The 22,871-nt window shown below is 39.5% G+C and overlaps 2 protein-coding genes across 4 annotated transcripts; one reads left to right on the top strand and one right to left on the bottom strand.

Moving 5' to 3' along the window:
* Positions 1-679: 679 nt before the first annotated feature.
* LOC106346216 (calcium-transporting ATPase 3, endoplasmic reticulum-type-like) lies at positions 680-16,210 on the bottom strand. Of its 2 annotated transcripts, none has more exons than XM_048782109.1 (34): positions 16,021-16,210; positions 15,887-15,937; positions 15,753-15,786; positions 15,618-15,635; positions 15,148-15,284; positions 14,698-14,772; positions 14,389-14,434; positions 13,961-14,020; positions 13,780-13,860; positions 13,467-13,552; positions 13,129-13,230; positions 12,795-12,848; positions 12,413-12,514; positions 11,907-11,965; positions 11,468-11,612; positions 5,586-5,693; positions 5,085-5,237; positions 4,762-4,866; positions 4,345-4,541; positions 4,075-4,183; positions 3,876-3,974; positions 3,649-3,794; positions 3,468-3,525; positions 3,187-3,279; positions 2,949-2,999; positions 2,697-2,828; positions 2,453-2,554; positions 2,284-2,338; positions 2,052-2,137; positions 1,707-1,855; positions 1,524-1,629; positions 1,389-1,442; positions 1,152-1,197; positions 680-1,077 (listed from the first exon to the last, which is right to left on the bottom strand). In XM_048782109.1, the coding sequence occupies exons 1-34, from the start codon at positions 16,051-16,053 to the stop codon at positions 1,013-1,015; spliced, it is 2,997 nt and encodes a 998-aa protein (XP_048638066.1). In that variant the 5' UTR covers positions 16,054-16,210; the 3' UTR covers positions 680-1,012. The 2 variants fall into 2 exon arrangements, with proteins under 2 accessions (XP_048638066.1, XP_048638067.1); XM_048782110.1 differs by having other exon boundaries at positions 1,551-1,629.
* Positions 16,211-20,221: 4,011 nt separating this feature from the next.
* Positions 20,222-22,786, top strand: LOC125610165 (transcription factor bHLH74-like). 2 transcript variants are annotated; one of them, XM_048782107.1, is made up of 8 exons: positions 20,222-21,507; positions 21,609-21,788; positions 21,871-21,936; positions 22,039-22,107; positions 22,197-22,268; positions 22,361-22,480; positions 22,570-22,657; positions 22,733-22,786. In XM_048782107.1, exons 1-8 carry the CDS (start codon positions 21,064-21,066, stop codon positions 22,753-22,755), a joined length of 1,062 nt encoding a protein of 353 aa, XP_048638064.1. In that variant the 5' UTR covers positions 20,222-21,063; the 3' UTR covers positions 22,756-22,786. The 2 variants fall into 2 exon arrangements, with proteins under 2 accessions (XP_048638064.1, XP_048638065.1); XM_048782108.1 differs by having other exon boundaries at positions 20,223-21,507; positions 21,612-21,788.
* The last annotated feature ends 85 nt before the right edge of the window (positions 22,787-22,871 follow it).

The raw sequence follows: 22,871 nt of genomic DNA, 5'->3' as shown, positions 1-22,871 counted from the left end.
GTTCAACACGTAAATACGAGCTTATGTGTGTTTCATTGATTTTGCATTTTTTTTAAGTTAAGTTTTGAGTTACTTTTAATTTATATTTTATACATTTTGGGGAAAATAATTAAAAAACATGCATTATGTCAGTCGAATACGCATTAGTTCAACACGGGTGTTAATTTTATTAATTTTCTACCATAATTATGACTGGTTCACACATTAAAAAAAATATTTGGTGAATAATGTATAAAAACATACAATTCTCATACCTTAGACAGTTAACCTCATGAACAGATTTTTTTGTTTATTTCTGGTCTAAGAGAATTCTGAGGGAATATAAATATCTATGTCAATTTTCGGCTTTATCATAAGAATGATAAAGTTTCTTGTTTAATTATTTTTAGTATGATGATTATTAAAGCAAGGAAAGCGTTGTGTTTGCCACTAGTTCACGGAATCGAATTTTGTAAACTTTTCTTTCGTGTTATGATTATTATATTATTCTTGTTTGTCCCCAGTCACCACCACACTGACAAGTGACAACTAAATCTACTTTGCCTAATCAAAAATTGTACATAGAGGGGCTGCTCACTGTTAAAAAATTAAAATTAACTACGTTTTTGTCCCAAGATTGATAGATACCAAGTACCTGATCAAAATATCTTACGTTCTTTTTTTTCTTTTCTTATAAAAGTATAAAACAAATAAGAGAGACCGACACCTTTTTCCGTGACATATGATCTTGGAACTCTGCGTTATTGTGAACCAATCAAATATAGATTGCTCCTAAGTTCAGACTCGATCGGCACAAAGAGCGGTAGTATACTAAATGTTGATTTGCTGTAAGAATACTGTGAAACTGGTTACACCAAAAACAAAATTCGGAAAAAGTCTAATAATGGTGTGCTGGGGCCTTCAGGATTTGCAATACAATCTATTAAGATTCCCTTTCTCTCTGTGTCGGTGTGTATCTATTGAGAGCCAAAACTCACCCAAAAAAATAAGCCATATCTTTGTTTTCTCATCCTTACTTGTCACGCCGGTCTTTAGGGAGTAAATCCGTCTTCCTCAGTCTGAACCTGAACCTCAAGCCTACATTAACAACAAACAGAAGAACACATCAGATTCAGGATGATAGGTGGTCTTAAAAGTAATTGAAACATTACCGGTATTTCTAGAGAGGAACTTTAGAACCTCATCGATGATGATAACCTGCAGTATTTACAGAAAGATTCAAATTAACTAATCATTTCAAGGAATTTAATTGATTTCATAACTCTCATCTCATATCTGAATGATCAGCCTACTGTCATGCTATTCCTTGATGAGACTATCAAGGTGGTCTATAGCAAGGTAAGTTTCCACTGTGAGGGTTAGTAGACTATCAAGAAGAGAAAACTTACTGGAAACGAAAGATACAGAACGGCGGTCCATTCGGCCCATGACAATGGCGTAACCTATATTAGCAGTAAACTTGAGAGGATTAAAAACAAGAAACGTGTATGTCATACAAGGTTTGTGGAAGAAACGAAACTTACAGAAAATAAGACTGCGAGTGGATGAACATATAATATTAGCATGTGCAGAACCATTGTCAGGATAATTGAACCAACAAGCCATAAGTTACTCCTTGGGGTTATAACCCTGCAATCACAAACAATCTTTACTAAGGTAGCGAATCAACTGTTAACAAGGAAAGAGTGAGAGAAATGTATACATACAGAAGGGATTGATTTTCACTGAGGTTATTTAGAGCATTAAACATCTCTACAACAACAAGTACTGTCATAGCCACGGTCGACGGATGCCGATCCTCAAATATGCTGCAGGGATAACTTGTCTCTCTAAGTGCGCACGTTTCAAAGTTCATCTGAAATGAGATTGTGAATATAATGAAAACAGATTCCAATTGCAATAACAACGTTGGATATGAATCATTTAGTAAGAAACTTGGGCAGTAACTTTAAAAATGCTGAGGTTTACACATGAATGTTGACAAATGTACAATCAATATCAGATTTAGGGATGAAATAATCAGTAAGACGTAGCTGGAGAAAGAATCTAACCAGTTCACTGTAAGTAAGCTTTGGACCACCTTCAGAATAAACAAACCACCATATAAAGCCAGTAACAGTTGCCAGGCCAACATAAACTGCCAAAAGATAACAAATTAATCGTTTTGTTGGATAGATGTTTGAAGCCACAAAGTGACCTTTCAGTACTTGGCCACGGCGATTCCAAGATCCTAGTGTCGCATAATGATTAAGATAAGTTACAAAACCACCAATTTTATTTTACCTCCGATAACCAGATAGCGGAAGAATAACCACCCAGTGACCACTGCTTCACCAACCTGGAATTTAACAACAATCAAAACCAAAATGAAGATACAAGTTTAATAGAAATTGTCACAGCAACTATTTGCAAATTACTCTACAAGGTGTTACAGTACAGTTACAGCTCCTACCTTTCGAGGCTTTGCCTTCATGACATCGGAATCTTGTTTATTGAAGCCAATGGCAGTGGCGGGCAATCCATCCGTTACCAAATTGACCCACAAAAGTTGAACCTACAAAGTTTACCAAGAAGATCACTGATTTAGACAAGCTTTATAAAAGTAAACTTTGCAGATACGACTGTCACGATATTGGTGCGATTGGACTGGAATCTATTGAGAGTACAAAGTTTACTTCCAGGTTAAACAAACTCACAGGCGCCAAGGTATCAGGGATTCCCAGTACAGCTGCTACAAATATACACACCACTTCCCCGATATTTGAAGAGATCATGTATCTAATGAATTGCTTGGTGTTATTATATATAGCTCTTCCTTCCGCAACAGCCTGTCATGAAGAGAAAATGTTTAGGAGTTGCACTAACGAAGATACTGCGGTGTGATTTGTAGCCTCGAAAACCACGCTGAACCAGTTATGCGAAGTGTATATGGAAGAAAACAAACATACCGCAACTATTGAAGCAAAATTATCATCAGCCAAAACCATATCTGAAGCACTCTGGAATTCAGAAACAGTTAGAGAAAGATAGGTTAGACGAAGAAGAGCTTAGAGATGTGAACTCTTGGCAAATCAGTTTATTGAAGGGATGAAGAGTCATGAAGAGTCCACTAATAGTAATTTTACTATTCTGAAAAATATAACAATCACACAAGATGCAAATCGAAAACGAAAACAAGGTAAATACCTTTGCTACAGCAGTTCCAGAACCCATGGCAATCCCAATGTCAGCTTTCTTCAATGCAGGAGCATCATTGACGCCATCACCAGTCATTGCCACCTAGGAGAACAAGGTTCATGTGTTCAACGTTTAGAAGTAAGAACTTCTTCTCTAAGTAAAAATGTTAACAAACATAAAAAAAATTGTAAGTTTAAACAAAGCCACTAATGGAAAATGTGAATATACACAAACGCAGACAGAAAGGAAGAAGTGTAATAAATAATAACATAGTGAAAAGGGGGAGTTACCACTTCATTTTGGTTCTGTAGGGCTTCAACAAGCATCCTTTTGTGGGAAGGTTCAACCCTACACGCAGAAAACTATTGTTTCTAATAAAGGATTATAAACTTTAGAGAAGAAACATAATTATGCATGATGATTAAAATTGAAGTTCATTGCTTCTAAAAACACTACGAACAGTTGAAATACCTGGAAAAAAGTGTCATCCGTCGCAATGCTAGACTTTGTTGCACCGCTGGAAGCCGTTCAAATTCAGAAGCCGTGTAAGACAGACCCGAAAAGTCGACCAGATTGTCGAATGCCCCTATTTTTCTACATATTGACTCTGCTGTGGACTGAAGTTTCATGCTAATCAGAATAAGCACTCAAAAAGATATAGATTATTAAAAATTTGCATGTGCTCAAGTTTCTAGTACCTTGTTATCCCCGGTTACAACTATAACACGAATCCCAGCAGTCATACACGCAAGCATAGCATCTCTCACTTCTTTTCGTGGTGGATCAAGCATTCCCACCTTCAAAGAAACCACAAGATAAGCAAGTCCTCATCAGTATAAGAAAAATGATGAATACTCAGTAAACTCATTTCAGATAATATTTGAAAGAAAGGCGTACCAACCCAATAAACGTCAGGTCGTTCTCATTATCATAGGAAATAGTTTGTTGACCATGGGGCACGGTTTTAAATGCTAATGCTAAGCATCTCAATGTTTCATCTCCAAAACTGTTGCAAAGATACATGGTCAGAAAATGGAACAAAAATCTCATTCTTATCTTCAAGAGCAAAATTACCAACAGAAGTGACAATACAAGCATCAATTGATAACCGTCATGAAGTAATAACAAAATTAAATCAAGTTCCATTTAAGCGAGTTGATGTCTAACCTGCGGAACCTCGACTCAAGCTCTGCACGAGCAGCAGCAGTTAATGCAACAACAGAACCATCATTGTTGCAGAGAAGTTTGGTACACCTAGCAATTATACTTTCTGGAGCACCCTTTGAAAACATTACATCCATTTGCTTATGGCTACACAGGACGCTCATCATTTTGCGGTCACGTGTAAACTCCAAAACATAAACCTGAAAATTTAGAATAAACATGACCATTAATTACTCATATTAAATTACTACGAATTGTTTGAAATATAATGTTCCGAGGTCATTATCAACTAATATGTGTGTAACTACAAGAGTAATGAAGTATATGCGTAAAAAAGAAGGACGGCTCTTTATTCCCTAAGCTAAATGCATGTAAATAACGGCCAACACAACAAACAGGTTGGTTTTACTAGAGCAGCACCTTTTTAAATTGGTTTTCCCAATAATGGTTGCAGTATGCTGCACGTTCATGCTTGCTCAACATGTTTAGAGCAGACGGCATCGAATCAAAACCAGGGAGGCCGACCTGAAAATTAAGCAACAGAAGTAAGATGAACAGTTCTTAAGATTCTAGACTTGGTAAGTTCAACCTCTGCGCAGGGTATACAGTAAGATGAAAAGAAATGGGAGGTCGCGGTCAAGTCTAAGATTCAACATGAAATTGGATAGAACAGTCTGTTATGTTCCATGACCCTTCTTGTGGAAACGAATTTTACTAAAGAAAGAATTTACAAAAATACAAACCTTTTCTGCAAGAACTCGAAGAGCAACTTCAGTTGACTCTCCAATTTTTTCATAAGAATCCTTGTCTGGATTGTACTGCAAAATGGAGTCATTGCAGAGTGATGAACACATTGCTAAATGGTGAAGGCATGGTGACTGAGCAGGGAAGTCAAGCTGCAAAAGAAGAAAACAATTTGTCTTAAGAATGTATGCTGTTACGAGGCATGTCCGTGTAGTTTGTGGCTTGCTATAGAGTTTTTTGTCTTTTTCTTTCACAATAATAAATCATTGATATGTGCGATAAAATGATAAGGAAAGGAACTCCTATGAAATTTTAAAAATCAAACGAACATATTATACATTTATCAATCAATCCTGAGATACAATTTTCGGTTCAAGCTGTCCTTGTGTTGTTGATATTAGTTTGGGAGCATGTAGGTAAGGCAATATCCGTCATCTTCACAACTATCATGTACAAGATAATTGGCCAATTACATAGTCCAGAGGAGAAGTAATAGTTACCTGCTGGCCATTGTTGTCAAAGACGGTACCTTCGGGTGCATAAGTTGTCCCGCTAACACTGAACTCGTTAATCACAGGACCATGGTCTGCAGATTGGACTACGCAAATCTGACATACAAGCACAAGAGTAAGACTATTCACATATTCGATTTGAGACACCACAGTGAGAAAACTTATATGCAAGAATGTAATTAGTTGCAATTAGTTGTTCACAAAATCACAAGATCTACAAGCAAATTATTAATCTTTCTTAGTTAGTCATAAAATCTCTATTTGTCTACTTACCAAGATTTGCCAACCAAAGATGTTTCTAAAAACAATTCAAATAGAAAATTCAAGTTGCGGAGATACCAATAATAAGAGTGATACAGTTTGGATGTATCGATCTTGTAAAAGAGGAATAAAGCTGGAAATAAGAACGTTGTATTGATCAAGGGAATTACAATGAGTTTTTCTTTGGAGTTTACTCACTCTCCGTTCATGAAAGAAATGACCAAAACAACTGATAACTTTCTCCACTCTCCTCTCTCTCTTCTTATACTACTTTTGCGTATCTTTGCTCACCTCCTCATGCTCTGTACGTGACCAACAATATCACGTGCTTTGTCGGTGACTCAGCACCCAAACCGTTATTCCTTATTCCTCGTAAAGCAATCCCAATGAGTCCCAACACTCATGGGCCAAATCAGACTTCTTGATTCCTCAATGCTTTTGGGCCCTACGCTTGTACTGATACAAGATAGGAGGGTGCACTGCCTCATACGTATCAATACCATCCCCATCGAAATTGACCTTGTCCTCAAGGTCAAAGGTCGGAAAACGCTTGGTGATCGCCGTGGCCCATTCCCAAGTACACTCATGACTAGGTAGACCCAACCATTTGATCAACACCTCGCGCTGTCCCGTACTCCCGTTAACCCTTGTGTCGATTACCTTCTCTGGCTTAACCAACAGTTCCCCTTCGCTACTCAGTTGAGGAGGCAAGGGTGAGCTTTCAGAAACATCACCCACTGCTTTCTTAAGCTGTGAGATATGGAATGTCGGGTGAATCTTAGCATCCTGTGGTAACTTCAGTTTGTAAGCGACCTTGCCTACTCGTGCTTCTATCTCAAATGGCCCGTAAAACCGTGCGGACAGCTTCTCATTCAACCTCCTAGCCAAAGTCCGCTGACGATACGGCCTCAACTTGACGTAAACCCAATCTCCAACCACAAACTCAAGTTCCCGACGGTGTTTATCTGCGCGCTCCTTCATCAACTGTTGAGCCCGATGGAGGTGCTCCTTCAGTAGCTGCAAGGCAGCATCACGGTCTTTCAACAACCCCTCCAATTCAGCATTCGACGTTGAGCCATTCTCGAACTTGACCCACGAGGGAGGGTTGCGACCGTAAAGGGCCCTGAAGGGTGTCATCTGCAAGGACGAATGGAACGACGAATTATAGCTGAACTCCGCCCATGCCAAGTATTGCGACCAAGTCTTGGGTTTGTCTCCAGCAAAGCAGCGCAAGTAGGTTTCCATACTCCTGTTGGTGACCTCAGTCTGACCATCGGATTGGGGGTGATAAGCAGTGCTGAAGCAGAGCTTTGTACCCGACAGACGGAACAACTCTTTCCAGAACGAGCTCGTGAAAACCTTGTCACGATCGGACACAATAGTGCGAGGAAACCCATGCAGCCTGACAATCTCTTGTGTGAATACCAACGCAACATCCGCAGCAGAAAACGGGTGACTCAATCCAATGAAGTGACTGAACTTCGTCAACCTGTCCACAACCACCATGACAGTATTCTTCCCTTGAGAGCGTGGAAGACCCTCAACAAAGTCCATAGAGAGGTCCTCCCACACTTGCTCAGGTACCGGTAGCGGTTGAAGGAGCCCTCCTGGAGCCAGCGTTGAGTACTTTTGTCGCTGACAAGTAGGACACGCGGCTACAAACCTTCGAATGTCTGTCATCATTCCTTCCCAAAAGAAAACCTCCCCAATCCTCTTTTGTGTCTTAACGACACCTCCATGCCCCCCTAGCTTCCCATCGTGATACTCAGCCATGATCACTCCAACCAAAGGCGAAGTACGCGGAATCACTAACTTCCCGCGACGCAGAAGACGCCCGTGGACCAATGTGTAATCAGGATGGTTGGCGGCATTCTGCTTCCACTCTGCAATGATTTTTTGTAACTCTTGATCCTTATCAACCTCACTAGCAATCTCCTCCAGTTGAAGAGCCTGAACCACCGATACTGCAAACAGCTCTTTCACTTGTACAATTCTGGACAACGCATCAGCCGCTTTGTTTTCCAACCCAGGTTTATATACAATCTCAAAATCAAACCCCAACAACTTGGTGAGCCACTTCTGATACTCCAGATTGACTTCCCGCTGTTCCATCAAAAACCTCAAACTCTTCTGATCCGTACGAACCACGAACTTCCGCCCCAACAGGTAATGACGCCACTTTTGTATGGCAAAGACAATCGCCATGAGCTCTCGTTCATAGATTGATTTAAGCTTCTGGCGATCGGTAAGGGCCTGACTGAAGTACGCAATAGGCCGGTGGTTTTGCATCAAGACCGCTCCCAACCCCACACCTGAAGCGTCTGACTCAACTACGAATGTATCCTCAAAATCCGGCATGGCCAAAACTGGTACTGTGGTCATGGCCTGTTGCAAGGACCGGAAAGACACAGCTGCTTCCTCATTCCAGTGAAACTGCTCCTTCCGTAACTGGACGGTGAGGGATCGCGCAATACTACCATAGTCTTTGACGAACTTCCTGTAGTAACCCGTGAGGCCCAAGAATCCTCGTAACTCCTTGACGGATTTGGGTATTGGCCACTGCAGCATTGCTTTGATCTTCTCCCCATCTACTGCTACCCCGTCGCCGGAGATGATATGCCCCAAGTACTCCACTTGCGAGCTACCAAATTGGCATTTTTTTTGATTCGCAAAGAGCCTCTGTTCCTCCAGAATACGTAACACCAACTCCAGATGTTCCTTGTGTTCCTCCGCAGTGCGACTATAGACCAGTATGTCGTCGAAGAACACCAATACAAAGCGACGAAGATACGGTCTGAACACTTGGTTCATGAGAGACTGGAATGTGGCCGGGGCGTTGGATAATCCAAATGGCATAACGAGAAACTCGTAATGCCCATCATGTGTGCGAAAGGCAGTCTTCGGGACGTCTTCCTTCTTCACCCGAATCTGATGGTAACCTGAGCGCAAATCCAACTTCGAGAATACTCGTGCCCCATGGAGCTCATCGAGCAGCTGATCAATCATGGGGATAGGGTACTTATCAGCTATTGTCACGCGGTTGAGTGCGCGATAGTCAACGCAGAAACGCCAACTGCCGTCTTTCTTCTTGACTAAGAGCACCGGACTAGAGAACGGGCTTCCACTCTCTTGGATAATCCCCGCTGCTAGCATAGATGCAATCTGGCGCTCAATCTCCGCCTTCTGGACTTGCGGGTAACGGAAGGGCCTCACACTTACCGGTCTTGCGCCCTCCTCGAGTGTGATACCATGCTCCTTCCCACGTGAAGGAGGAAGCTCTGTGGGCTCCTCAAAAACCCTTGAAAACTGTTGTAACAGTGGTTCCCAACCTCCCTCTGTTGTAACAGCCAACGCCACTTCCTCTTGTTGAAGCCCCATATACTCCACAATGATACCTTCCTCCTCTTGTCCTAATGCCTTCCATAACGACTTCAGGGAGACCGCAGCAGAATGTAAACTGAGATCACCTTGAAGAGTAACCCAGTTGTTCTCCAAACAAAGCTTCATCTGTTGAAGCTTCCAATTCACCCTCATCTCTCCCAATGTGTCGAGCCACTGAATACCAAGAATAACATCGGCTATTCCAAGCTCCAGCGGAAGAAAACTCGTTTTGATAGTGCATGACGGTAACTGGAGCTCCAAGTTCTCGATAACCCCCTTACCCTGCACCTTCACTCCTCCAGCAACCAACACTCCGTACGACCCCGTCGAACTTGGTGTCAGTCCCAACTCCTTAATCAATTTCTCCGACACGAAATTGTGGGTCGCGCCGCTGTCGATGAGAACAATCACCTCCTTGTTGCTAATGGAGCCTCGAAGTTTCATCGTGCGCGGAGACGCAATCCCGACCACTGAGTTAATGGAAACCTCTGCCACCATTGCTTCCACGCCCTCTGTGTCATCGGCGAGCTCGCACGATTCCTCAAGTAACTCCTCCTCGACGCCGTTCGGGTAGAGGACCAATACCGTGAGCTGAGCTTGAGAACACGGATGATTCGGGTGAAACTTCTCATCACATTTGAAACACAACCCCTCAGCCTTCCATTTCTCAATCTCCGTCGGCGTAAGTCGTCGGAACGGAGGTTTCAATCTCCCGTGCGACGGCTGAACCTTTCCCCCAATGTTACGCTGATTTGCATTCGCCGGCCCATTAAAGGTTTTGGGCTTGGCCTGTTGTTGGCCCACAGCTTGACCCGTAGTCGTGGTCTTGGAAGACAAATGAGATCCACCTGAGGTGGGCTTATTGGCCCTAGGCCCACCTTCCTCCTCACCGGACCACTCCTCCACCTTCTTTGCCAACTTCATCATCTGATTAAGGTTGCGCGGGTCAAACATCTTTATGCCAGCGCGAATCTTCGACTTGAGACCGTTAGAGTAAGCGATCTCAAGCACCGAATCCGCTATTTCCGGAGCGTTAGACGCCAGCGCGATGAACTCACGGTTAAACTCCTTCACTGAGCCCTCTTGTCGGAGAGTCAGCAGCTTCTCCGCCGCTGTGACGTCCGTGATGGTGGAATACTGCTCTAGGACCCGGTGTTTAAGCTGGCCCCAGTTACGAAATGGGTTTCGGCTCCGCTCCCAACGAAACCACAACAAGGCGTCGCCTACGAAGCACAGACGAACTGCTCGCAACTTCTCGTCCTCCGTGAACTCCCCCAAATCGAAGAACTCCTCCACACGTAAGATCCAGCTCTCCGCTTCATCACCCTCAAAGGTCGGTAACTCCAAGCGGCGGTTCTTCCAAGGCAAACGATCACCCTGATAGCCCGATCCTTGGCTAAACCAACCCCGACTGTTGTTTCTCTCATCACGATCGAAACACGGCGATGGAGAAAACATCGGACCCTGACGATCGCCTCCCAGCGGAACTCTGCTACCGATCGTCGAGCCAGATCCCGACCCCTCATGCACGTGGCCCTTTCCTTTCTCCTGCGTTCGCAGCCGCAACTTCTCCTCCTCACGTTCCTTCTGCTCGTGCTCCCAACGACCAAACATGAGGGAAAGCTGCTGCTTCATCTCGTTCATGGACAGCTTCATCTCCGAGACGTCGCTCATACCCTGCTCAAGAGACGCGATCCGACTCGTCTGCTGCTCCAAGGTCAGTTCCAGATCCGATTTCTTTGGTGGCATGGTTTCCAGATTCGAAGGCTCTGATACCAAGTTGATACAGTTTGGATGTATCGATCTTGTAAAAGAGGAATAAAGCTGGAAATAAGAACGTTGTATTGATCAAGGGAATTACAATGAGTTTTTCTTTGGAGTTTACTCACTCTCCGTTCATGAAAGAAATGACCAAAACAACTGATAACTTTCTCCACTCTCCTCTCTCTCTTCTTATACTACTTTTGCGTATCTTTGCTCACCTCCTCATGCTCTGTACGTGACCAACAATATCACGTGCTTTGTCGGTGACTCAGCACCCAAACCGTTATTCCTTATTCCTCGTAAAGCAATCCCAATGAGTCCCAACACTCATGGGCCAAATCAGACTTCTTGATTCCTCAATGCTTTTGGGCCCTACGCTTGTACTGATACAAGATAGGAGGGTGCACTGCCTCATACGTATCAAAGAGTTAACAGGGTCAAGCACTGAGAACTAAAATGCTAACCTTAGAAACGGACATCATATTGGTTGTCAATGTTCCAGTCTTGTCACTGCAAATTACAGTAGTGCAGCCAAGCGTCTCGACAGATGGCAATGACCGAACAATGGCATTCAAACGAGCCATTTTCTTTGTTCCAAGAGCTAAACACCTAAATCCCAAAAGCATCATAACCAATTTAAGTCGCAATATAATAACCAGGAGTAGCTACGAATGTGGAAGATGACTAATAATAGCAAAGAATTTTGGACTCAGCCAGCACTAAAGCGAATTGAAACTTGAAAAAAAATTGCAATTTGATGATCGGAAGAGCCACCTGCTTCTCTGGGAAATTCTTCGTATCCACGACACACTAGAGTTCCGCAGAAATCATCCTAAGTTTCAACTACCATTAGCCTTTTCCTAATATTGCTATTTGCTAGCAAAGGAATTAGTGAACACTTACGTTGTAACAACAGCAGGGAGTCCTTCAGGAATAGCTGCAACAGCAAGGGCAACTGCAATCTGGGAAAATAAAAGCAAATCACCAATCCTGTCACCAAAATAAACAGTATACGGCATATTTTAAGTTGGTAAAAAGGATCTGATTACAATCTTCAGCGTTAAATCACAATGAGGGGGATACATGGAGCAGAACTTCGGTAAGTCATAAATTTGTTACTGAGTGAAGATAAGAAACGCAGCCATGATTCGTGAGTCACGAATCGTGACAGCCTTAAACTTAATAATAGTCAACAATGTTTAATAGCGACTCGTTGCAGAACGATAATTTCTTATTTTTCTGACTTCGCTACTTAAATCTAGAAAGTCTATCTAGGGATGTCAGCGAAAGAACGGAGAAGCAACATCTATCTTTTGTTATCACAGCAAGAGCGGAACACACACAACTAATTTTGTACTTCCAATCTACGAATTCAAAACTGTCATAAAGAGAACAATAAATGTCTGTACCTTGAAATAGTGAATTGCGCCTTTGAAAAAGCCACCGTGAGAAGGGTCACTGAAGTGACCAATGTTGACAACCCACACAAGTACACAAATCCCCGCAATCACCTATACGAACAGAATAGATTACATTGTGAGAGAACTTTAAGTTATGTTGAGAAACATATAATATACCAAGGAAATTAACTAACTATCTTTGCAAGAGATCTCTGCCACACCAGTCATTTGACAGAACATTTTCTATTTTCTGTGAATTATTTCACACTTGCTTAAATTGTAACTGAGAAAATTTGACATCCAAGGGATGGGAAACTTCATACAGCCTTGTAACTAAAGTAACCCTTCAAATGAGAGAAATTTAAACTTTCAAAAAGGAAACAGTTTTCACCTTAGCCAAAAAGCTGCCAAACTCGTCCAGCTTCTTTTTCAACGGAGTTGCCTCCTGTGACAGTAGCATTTACAAATAAGAGAGAAAAGCCTAGTAGTTATAACGCACTTCAAAACAGATGGAAAAGAACCACCACCAGACAGGCTATGCAGCAGGAAATAAGTCTACCATGTCAAAAGCGTAAAGAGTCAAACAATTTACTGAAGGAAATTGAAGTCAATTAAAGGTACAATATAACCTTCTTTTATGAGAGAGTTCTGACTGGTAATAAAGCATATTGAACTACGCATGGTGCATATCAGATAGAAATGAAAGAATATTGATGATAGCTTACATCATCTGTGTGCAACATCGAATCGTGTATGCTACCCATCGCAGTGTTCGAACCAACTCCAACGACAACAGCCCTACCCCTACCCGCGACCACATCAGTTCCCTGGCAATCATTATACATTCTACTAAATTAGACACAGATAAAGAGGTGTAAAGAGGTAACTGGAACCAGAAATAGATAACTACAACAGGTTTTAGAGCCTAAATTGTAATAGTGAGAAACAAATAAGAATATTACAGCTCGTTAAGGTGAACGCATGAAATAGAACTAGATCTCTAGATACATGAAATGATAAGACAGTTAGCTAAGGTACGTACGGTATGAGTATTAACTCGTACCGAAAATAAAATATTTTTCTTGTCTTGGTAGACAGCATTTGTTGTTAAAGGACAGTCAACATCTTTCTCCACAGAGCAGCTTTCACCTGCAATTTAAGGGGGAAACAATTGGTAATGAGGGAATGAATATAGCGCACTGAGAGTAACCACTTGGAATTTATTCTACATGAAAAGAACCACATCGTTATTGAAACTGTAATGTTCACTAACTGGTAGAGAAAAGGGTTGGCATGAAGTTGTAGTAATCACCAACTGGCATCTATAGTTATTGTGCCTAGTAAAATAAGAAGTTATGAGTATTACGATGACATACCAGTTAGAATTGCTTGATCAACTCGTAACTCATTGCTAGACATCTCAATCATCCTAAGATCAGCTGGAATCTTACAACCCACTGTTTCGCATGCAAGCGTCACAAAAAGCAGACATTAATAATTTAGCAAAACTCTGAGCCATTGCCACAAAACTGCGTTTTGGTGAGAGAGCACACATACCAGCCACTTCAACAATGTCGCCTGGCACCAGCTCTGTTGCTGGTAGTATAGAAAAGCACCCTGCCATTGCATACATGTTAATATGGAATGTCGTCAACCTAATAAAACTTGGAGATAACCAAAAACTGGAACAACGCCCCGAGCACAAAAGGAAAGAACACAGAAACATTTTTAAATACCTAAATCTTAATGTCATTTTAGACAACCTAGACAACCGTGAGTAACAAAATGAGCTATTAGCTTGGAAGAAGAAGAGTTGCCAAGATACAAAGTTTCTCTAGAGGAGATAAAAACATCATATAACGATAGGCTAATAAGCAGCTCAAGTAATAGTTCACTGTAAGAATCAAAACCAATGAAAGGACAAACACTCAGCGTATATTTTGCAGCGATACTAATCAATGGACATATATATAACTTATAAGTACCATTTCGCAATACTGTGGCTATATTTGCTTGGTAGGCACGTAGCTCCTACAACAGGACAAAGAGAGAACAGAGGAGGTGGATAAGAAAATGTTACAGCTTACAACCAAAATAATATCTAAGCTTAACATAATCTTTAAGCCCATTTAAGTTTGTCGTGCCCCTGACAACACACCTTGTGGAAAGACCGAAAGAGAAAAATGACTGATCTTGCACTGTCCAGTATATTTAAAATAATTTATTTTCAAGGAAATCTGATATGTATCCGCAAATATGTCATCACTTAATAAACCGTAGCAAAAAAACTACACCTCAAGAGCCTTCTCCGCATTAGTCTCCGTAATTACCCCCACGGCCGCATTTGCAGCCAATATCAGCAGAATCACCTGTGATGGAATAGTAAATTCAAAGAAGAACTGGAATACTCAGAGAAACCTCCACATGCAAAATTTAGTTTATGGAAGTCTTGGTGAAGGTGCAATCATATACTAAATTAAATGGAGTCATATAACAGAACAGAATCTTATAAATGCGGAAATTTCTCAGCTAGTGAAGACTTTTAGTCGGCTTATAGATATCTTATTTAGAACGTCACAAAAGAATAGGCAGTCTAAAGAAAACATAAATAACTAATTTTCACAAGGACCACAGAGATAAGAGAAAAAACAAGGTTTCAAGTTTAAACTCCACCCAAATAAAAAACACTAGCCGATCCATTAAATGAAAGCCATTTTGAGTGGTAAAAAATATGTTTGACTTACAAAAGGCTCCAGAAATGCTGTTAAACCAGTCTCTCCGTTGGCCAAAGCCAATACGAATGAGACAATTGCAGCCACAATCAATATCTTAACAAGTAAATCATCAAACTGTTTGAGAACCAGTTTCCAGAATGGAGTTCCTGCGTGTTTAATTAAGACGAAGATAAGAAAAACTGACACATGTGGTAAAAGAACCATAAAGAATTCTAACACAAATCAACTAAGACATTCTCAAGAAGAGAAAGTTAAAGAAAGATCAAATGTTTTTTGCAATAGAACAGCTCTACTCTAGACAAATGAACCAGAGTAAGCATGTGAAAACAAAAATGAAATCACATGTGATAACTGGTCAAATCATCAAATCGCTAAAACAATCTTGAACCATGATGCACGTATTTTTCAGGGAAACTCTAAGCAAAATATAATTAAGGAAGTAAGGATGAATTTCAAAGACTGTTACTGAAAAAACTTACTTTTCTCTTCGGGCAGTACTGCACGTTGTGTGGAAAAACATGCATAAACATTTAGAACAAAACAATATTAAAATGAAACTTAATAAAAACTTTGAATCTTATACAAATGCAAGAGAAGTGGAAGTAATACAATACCATTCCGGCCGTAAAGTCTAGAATGCTGATCAACCTACAAATTAAAAAAATTGAGCTTTCAAAGTGACTGTAACAAGTTAAAGGTTCCAACTTCCAAACAATGGAGAATCTCAATTGGGTTCAGAAACTCATACCTGAGAATCAGAAAGTCCCTTCGTTGAGTCTACCTCAAAGAAACCAAGCACCTGCATTGACAACAGAAACTCATCATCACCGGTTTGATGTGCAATCGCAGCCACAAGATTGACAATTGAAAATGCATAGCCACCTCTGAGACAGATCTGGCGTAAGCGTCTTCCATTTTGGGAAAACGTCGATGGGTTGCAGAGGGAATTGAGCTGAAATTCTAAAAGACTAGAGGAAGAAGATGAGAACTTGTAACGCCGTCTGCTTCTCCATGAGCTTCCTTCTCTGCTTCACCGTCTCGGATCGCTCGCTGCCTGAGAGTGAAAGTCAAGACACACACACACTATAGTGGGTGGGCTTCACTCTCACGCGAGGCCCATTTACTGTCGCCTGAGGCCCATTTAGTGATTTTGTTTTCCTTACGAAAATAACGTAACGTAGGCCCAACTATGAATGATTCATACATTTGAATGTTAATAATTTCCTCTATTGATTAATAATACCAAAATTACCAATAATACGTGTATTTATCGGAGCTGATCACCAACTTCGTCTTCTTTATGCGTTAAAAACGAATCCTACAAAAAAAATTTTAAATCCAACAAAGTTTACTGTCAGCTCACATTGACTCTAGCCTCTATACCTACGACAAATCGACCAGAAACACATCAACGACTCAAGTGTCAGTTGAAACAATGGTCTCCATATATATAACTTATCAAAACGAAAGGCAAACGTATTTTGTCATTCTCGGACGTCCGTTGATCAAGAAAGCGTTACGACACTCATTTTTCAATACAAGCATGTGGTCACATCAATTCATATATGTGAATTTTATGACAAGTTCAGAGATTTTTCTATTCCGATATATCATTAGCTATATGTCCCTGCGAATATATACACATTTGGCAAACTTGAAGTTGAAGTACACCTTATAATTATATCAAAAACAAATACTTAAACAAAACGATACAGACTCAACTGTTTTTAAAAATCCAAATTACCTGATTTTGTTCATTTTTTATCAAGAGTCGGACCATCTCGAGATTTTTGGTTCACATGTCTACTCTGTAGGTACAACGAATTGTTATATTTTTAGATTAAGAAACAAACAAAGATATGTTTATGATCTGCGATCATAATAAAGCTCCTAGGAATCTTTGAGCATCGTTGTAAGTAAAAGAGCACGAACCACTCCCACTTCATGTGGCCCATTGTAGTTTTAGTTAAAAGAGGGATCCATATAAGTAGTCCTCTCGCGTGGTCGGAGTATCTTCTCGCTTTAGTTGCCATTCACGCTAATCAAAGTTTTAGATAGTCTGATTAAAACGGATTTTAATAAGGAACTCAAACCAACTCCATTAAGGTTTCTTAATCATTCCTTTACTCACTTTTTACGTGTGTCATTGTTCTTTTACAGCACATGAATCCGATTTTATATAGTACTAATACTATTATATTTATACATTGATTAATTGGTAATTATACGTCTAAGATGTGATTCTTCATGCTTGTAACTTTAAAAGTGTAGTGATAAGAGGATAGTAATTTCTTTATTCGACATTTTACTGTAACACTGATTCGGTTAAGATGTATGTCATACCAATATCGATGGTGAAATTTGTTTTAAAGTTTTGTAAGATTTTAACCATATTTGTTAACTGAGTTATATCTGTATGTAACAATTCATATTTTTATTACAAAGTTACCATATAATTAATGTGAGCATATTTCGTGAAACAGTAATCTAGTGTGGTCCCAAATAATTATTGGAGTAATGTAGAATTGAGTTGTGTGCAAGTCTCACTTATCATAATTTGGTTGGATCTTAATTCTTCTACCTTGCTTGCAATGATGAGAACCATTTCCAAGTTGAATAAAAAATCTTCTATTCCCAACCTAACTACATTTGCAAATACACCCCCATTACAAGGGTTCATATTTGGTTGATCTATTTACAAAAAACAAAAAAAAAGTCTGATTTTATTATGTAGTAGTAAATACAGGTTATTAAACAATAAAAATAGTACTCTACTTATATAGAGAAGTTTTGACAACCGCGTTTTAGAGACGAGTTGTAGTATATATGAGTTACAGGCCTACTACAGCTAATTAACAACTATGATCGTGGGTTTGACCAAATAATATAAACTTTGACCGTGATTTATGGTTGTTGGGGGTTAGTTGTCCCAAGCCCTACAAGAACTAGTACGAAAAACTACTGCGTCCAAGTCTTATAAACAGCTGTAGCTCGAACTTTATACATATAATTATCGATTAATTGATTCCATCAGATTCCCTGTTATTCCTTATGTTTCCTCCTATGACAATGAGATATTAATATATTTTATTTTGGTACTAATCTAGGATTATTTTGTTGAAAAAAGTTAACTACTACTATTATTGTGTGTGCTTCGTACCATAATTTATGAGTTTTATGAAATATGATATTAAGGGATATGTAGTCCATATTGGAAAAATCAATGTGACATTAAGTAATATATTAAGGGTTAGGGTTAATCCACTAATTGCCAATTGGTTTTAATTAAGTTGAAAGTCCATAATAAACCCGAATCTAACATAGTATCAGAGCCCAGATCCTAATAAGTTAAACCCTTAATTAATATTAACTTTACCCGACCGGGTATATAGGTCGTAATTGACTCGCTCGACCGAGTATAACTGTCTTAAAAAGTTTCCGAGATTTCTGGCCGATAAGAGCCATCATCTCGAGGAAGGGTATTAAGGGATATGTATCCCACATTGAAAAATCAATAAAACATTAAGTAAAATGTAAAGGGTTAGGGTTAATCCACTAATTGCCGATTGGTTTTAAATTGGAAGCCCATAATAAACCTGAATCTAACAGATGATATACCACCAACTACGTATTGATTCATTCGTAAGAAGTAGGGGATCGAACCTGCTCATACTTAAAAAACAAAACTGGAACTACCTGACCAAACTGCACTTAGCAGCTACTGCTGGGATCATGATGATTTCCTGGTTTCATATTGTGTGTGTTTGAACTGTTATTAGGCTATAACTTCATCAATATTACAAAATAGCAAAAAGGAGAATTGACATCAGTACTATTTAATAAATTTTCTAACTCATGTTTCATGACAATAACAACACATCATAAAACTGGTCAAGTTTTTTTGGCAGTAAGATTATTAAGTTGAATAAGGGTTTGGAACAGCTTTTGTTTTTTTTTTCCTTTTTTGTTGCTCAAAAAAAAAGGAGCAGCTATGATTTCAAGGTGAGATTTTGATTTAGCGAGTATATTGTTTCCAGGAAAAAAGAAAAAAGAAAAAAGAAGACAAGTATTTTTTTTGGAAATTATCAGTCTGCTTGCCAGTTTAACTTTGTTTGTTTTCAGAAAATGACAACACAGTATCACCTTGATTTTTGGATCCTCGTAAACTTTACGCACTGTAAATTCGTAACTGCAATTTCAGTAATGGACGATATTATTTTTTTCTTCTCAAGTTGCAATATTGGTAAATAACACCAAAAGATTACACAATGTGTCCCTCATGCCATATTCCACCTATTTAAGAAAATTTCAAACTACAGTACCTTCAAATCCTGAGAACTGAAGAAAGTATGTATTATGTGATCACACATTAGTATTACACTATAGAAAGGAAAATAGTAAAGAATAAAAAATAAAAAATATGTTGCTTGGATCCAACGGTGCAAAGATGAGATCTAAACGTAGTGATTTAATCACACGGCTGTTAGAAAAGCTGAGTGGGAAATTATTCCGAAAGAGGGTTAGTTGGACTCAGTCTCAGAACAAATATATGAGTGTGTCACAGCAAAGAGTCTTCTGTTAGAATACTATATAGTTGTCAGTAAAAATAATATTATCTTACACATAAATCATTATATGATTTATACATGCATGTATGTGTACTTATATATGTTATAATATTCTAAAGCACATGTCAGAGTAGAAGCTAGAAAGCAAAGCTTGGGCATGAAGAGAAGAACCCTCTTGCTTGCACAATGAGACTTTAAAATAAGTACATTTCAAATAATGAAATTTTTTAATGGTGTTTGAGAAATTTGATTGAAAAAAACATGGTAAAACTTACATTGTTTTATACATTTTTTTTTGGGCAGTACATTTAAATGTCAATTTAAGCACTTCCAAGTGTAAAAGTTAAGACATGTATTTATCAAAAAAAAAGAGAGCTGGACATGGTAAAGAGGTAGATTAGGTTGTGTAATAATGAAAAAGAAAAGAGGAAAGCAAAGCAGTTTGGCAGTAGTTGTTCTGTCCCTTTGTTTTAATAATGATATTATGTCTCCTCTGCTTAGTGTTAACCTCAACATCTCTCTCTCTCAAAACTAGTAATTATTCTCTTTCTCTAGGTCTTTTATTGTCTCTAAACACAATTATCACAACTGTTTTATTTGATTCTATAAAAAGGTTGGAACTTGATGCTTGCTTTGTTCTTTTGTTCAAGTACCCCCCCCCCCCAACTTTAAATTCTTCATTCTTCCCAATTCAAGCAAAAACAGCATTTGATACCCCTTTCACTTTGAGTGTACTATCTCTTCCCTTATCTACCTGGTTAGGTTCACTGTAAAATGTAAAAACTCCCACCGAACAATTTGATTCTTGATTTGTACTCTTTCCAAGGGGGAACCACAATCTTGGAGTATCTCAAAACAGGGTTTGTCCCTCAGTCTTACTTCAATTTATTAATTCCCCCAAATCATTGCTTCTCTGATCCTACCAACTTGATCATATCTAATGAGGTTGTGTCAGTTTCCTTCATTTTAAATTCCAAATTCAAAGTTCTCTGATCTCACATTCATCTGAGTTTTTGTCTTTCAAAGGTCAAGTCTTTCTTTCCTCTCTCTCTCTCTCTCTCTTGAAGCTTGAAGAGATTGGTTATGAGATGAGACAGTGACTTTTGCTCTCTTTCACACTCTTAAAAGCGAATCTCCTTTTTTTTACTTTTGGTAAGCTCCTGTGAGCTGTAACTTAGCTAAATCCATTGCTTATTACCACTTTATGCTCTGAAAGTTCTCAGCTTTCTTTTGTCTATTGTTGTTCTCTTTAGTTACTTTCTTCCTTTGACTTGAGAACGAATAAGCATTTTATCCTAAGAGAGTTCTCTTTCCTTAACTTGCAAAGAAGCAAACTTTGTTTAGAAGTGGTTTTGAAATGGGTGGAGAGAGCAATGAAGGTGAGATGGGGTTAAACCATGGAGATGATCAAAGTGGGATCTCAAGAGTTGGAATGCCTTTGTATGCAAAGTCAGATCCTTTCTTCTCTTCTGCAGATTGGGATCCAGCTGTCAGTGTTGGTGGCTTCTCTAGCTCTCACTACCCTTCAATGGGGATGGACAATCCAGGGATGAGTTGCTTCCCTCATTACCACCAACCCGGTTCTGGTTCTGGCTATCATGACATGCCTGCTAGTCTTCTTCCTTTTGGTGATTGTGGTGGTGGTGGTGGTGGTCACTTTCTTGGTTCAGACAAGAAAGGGGAAAGTGTTGGAAGATTAGTCATAGCTGGAGATGGTCATCAGGTTTCAGATGATGTTGTTCTTGGTGGTTCCTCAAACAGAAAAAGAAGGCAACCAGAAGCTGAATCACAATGGAACAAGGTGAGTTTTGGTTTGGTAGCAATAGGTTCAAAGTTTGATAAAAAAAGACAAAAGCTTTTGATGTGGTTTGTGCTGAGACAAGTGAGTGTTGTTTAAATTAGCAGAAAGCTGTGGAGGAATTTCAAGAAGAGCCTCAGAGTCAGAAGAAACAGAAAAATGATCAGAGTAAAGAGAAGATGAACAAAGAGAGCTCACAGAGTGAAGAAGCACCTAAAGAAAACTACATTCATATGAGGGCAAGGAGAGGTCAAGCTACTAATAGTCACAGTCTTGCAGAAAGGGTAATGACTCTTTTGATATTTGTCTTCCTGCTGCTAATCACTGGTTCTGAAAAGTTTGCTGTTTTACGTTTGGTGTTTGAAGGTTAGAAGAGAAAAGATAAGTGAAAGGATGAGACTGCTTCAAGAGCTTGTTCCGGGATGTAACAAGGTACTTGGAGTTAAAATGTGGCTTTTAGCAGTTTTAACTTCCTTTGATTTCCTGAGTAAATTTTAGCTGAGAGTCTTTTTTGTGGTTGGTGGTTGACTCTAGATCACTGGTAAAGCGGTTATGCTTGATGAAATCATCAACTATGTTCAGTCATTGCAACAGCAGGTTGAGGTAAGAAACTCTTCCTTTAACGATTCTTGAAACGCTTAAGAGTTTTGGTTCTGATGTTTCTGTGTCACACTTGCTTTCATTTTCTCCAGTTTTTGTCTATGAAACTCTCGACCGTGAATCCAGAACTCAACATTGATATAGACAGGATTCTTGCTAAAGATGTAAGAAGCTCAGAACCTCCTCCCAAAACTTCACAATGAATAATAGTTTGCAAGTTATGAATTAGTACTAAAGCTAGATTTTCTACGTTCAGCTTCTGCAGTCAAGAGACAGGAACACTCCTACGCTCGGTCTGAATCCTTTCGCCCGTTTTCAAGGGACGATACCGAACATTTCTACCACCACAGCTCCACAATACAACTCATTACCTCAGGCAAGCAACAGCAGAAACAACACATCATGCTTTTGTCACCAATTTAGATTCTCTTACACATTTCTTCTTTTTTTAATCTCATCTTGTAGACAACACTAGAGAGTGAACTACAAAGCCTCTACCAAATGGGGTTCGTCTCAAATCCATCGACTATGTCTAGTTTCTCACCTAATAATGGTACACAAACTTGCTTCTCTCCATCTCTCTGTCTCTTCCTTATGTGTCTTTATTGATAGTTTCTTCTTGCCTTAGGTCCATTGAAACCAGAGCTTTAGTACTTACAAGGATAAGTTCAAAGGAAAATTTGAAGAGAGAAAGAGTTTGTATAGAAGAAGGCTTTGGCCTTGAGTATCATATCTGTTCTTCCATGTTATTATTCTTTCTTTAAAAA

This window comes from Brassica napus, chromosome A6, assembly GCF_020379485.1.
Source record: "Brassica napus cultivar Da-Ae chromosome A6, Da-Ae, whole genome shotgun sequence".
Taxonomy (NCBI): Eukaryota; Viridiplantae; Streptophyta; class Magnoliopsida; order Brassicales; family Brassicaceae; genus Brassica; species Brassica napus.
This window is presented reverse-complemented; position numbering and strand designations above follow the sequence as displayed.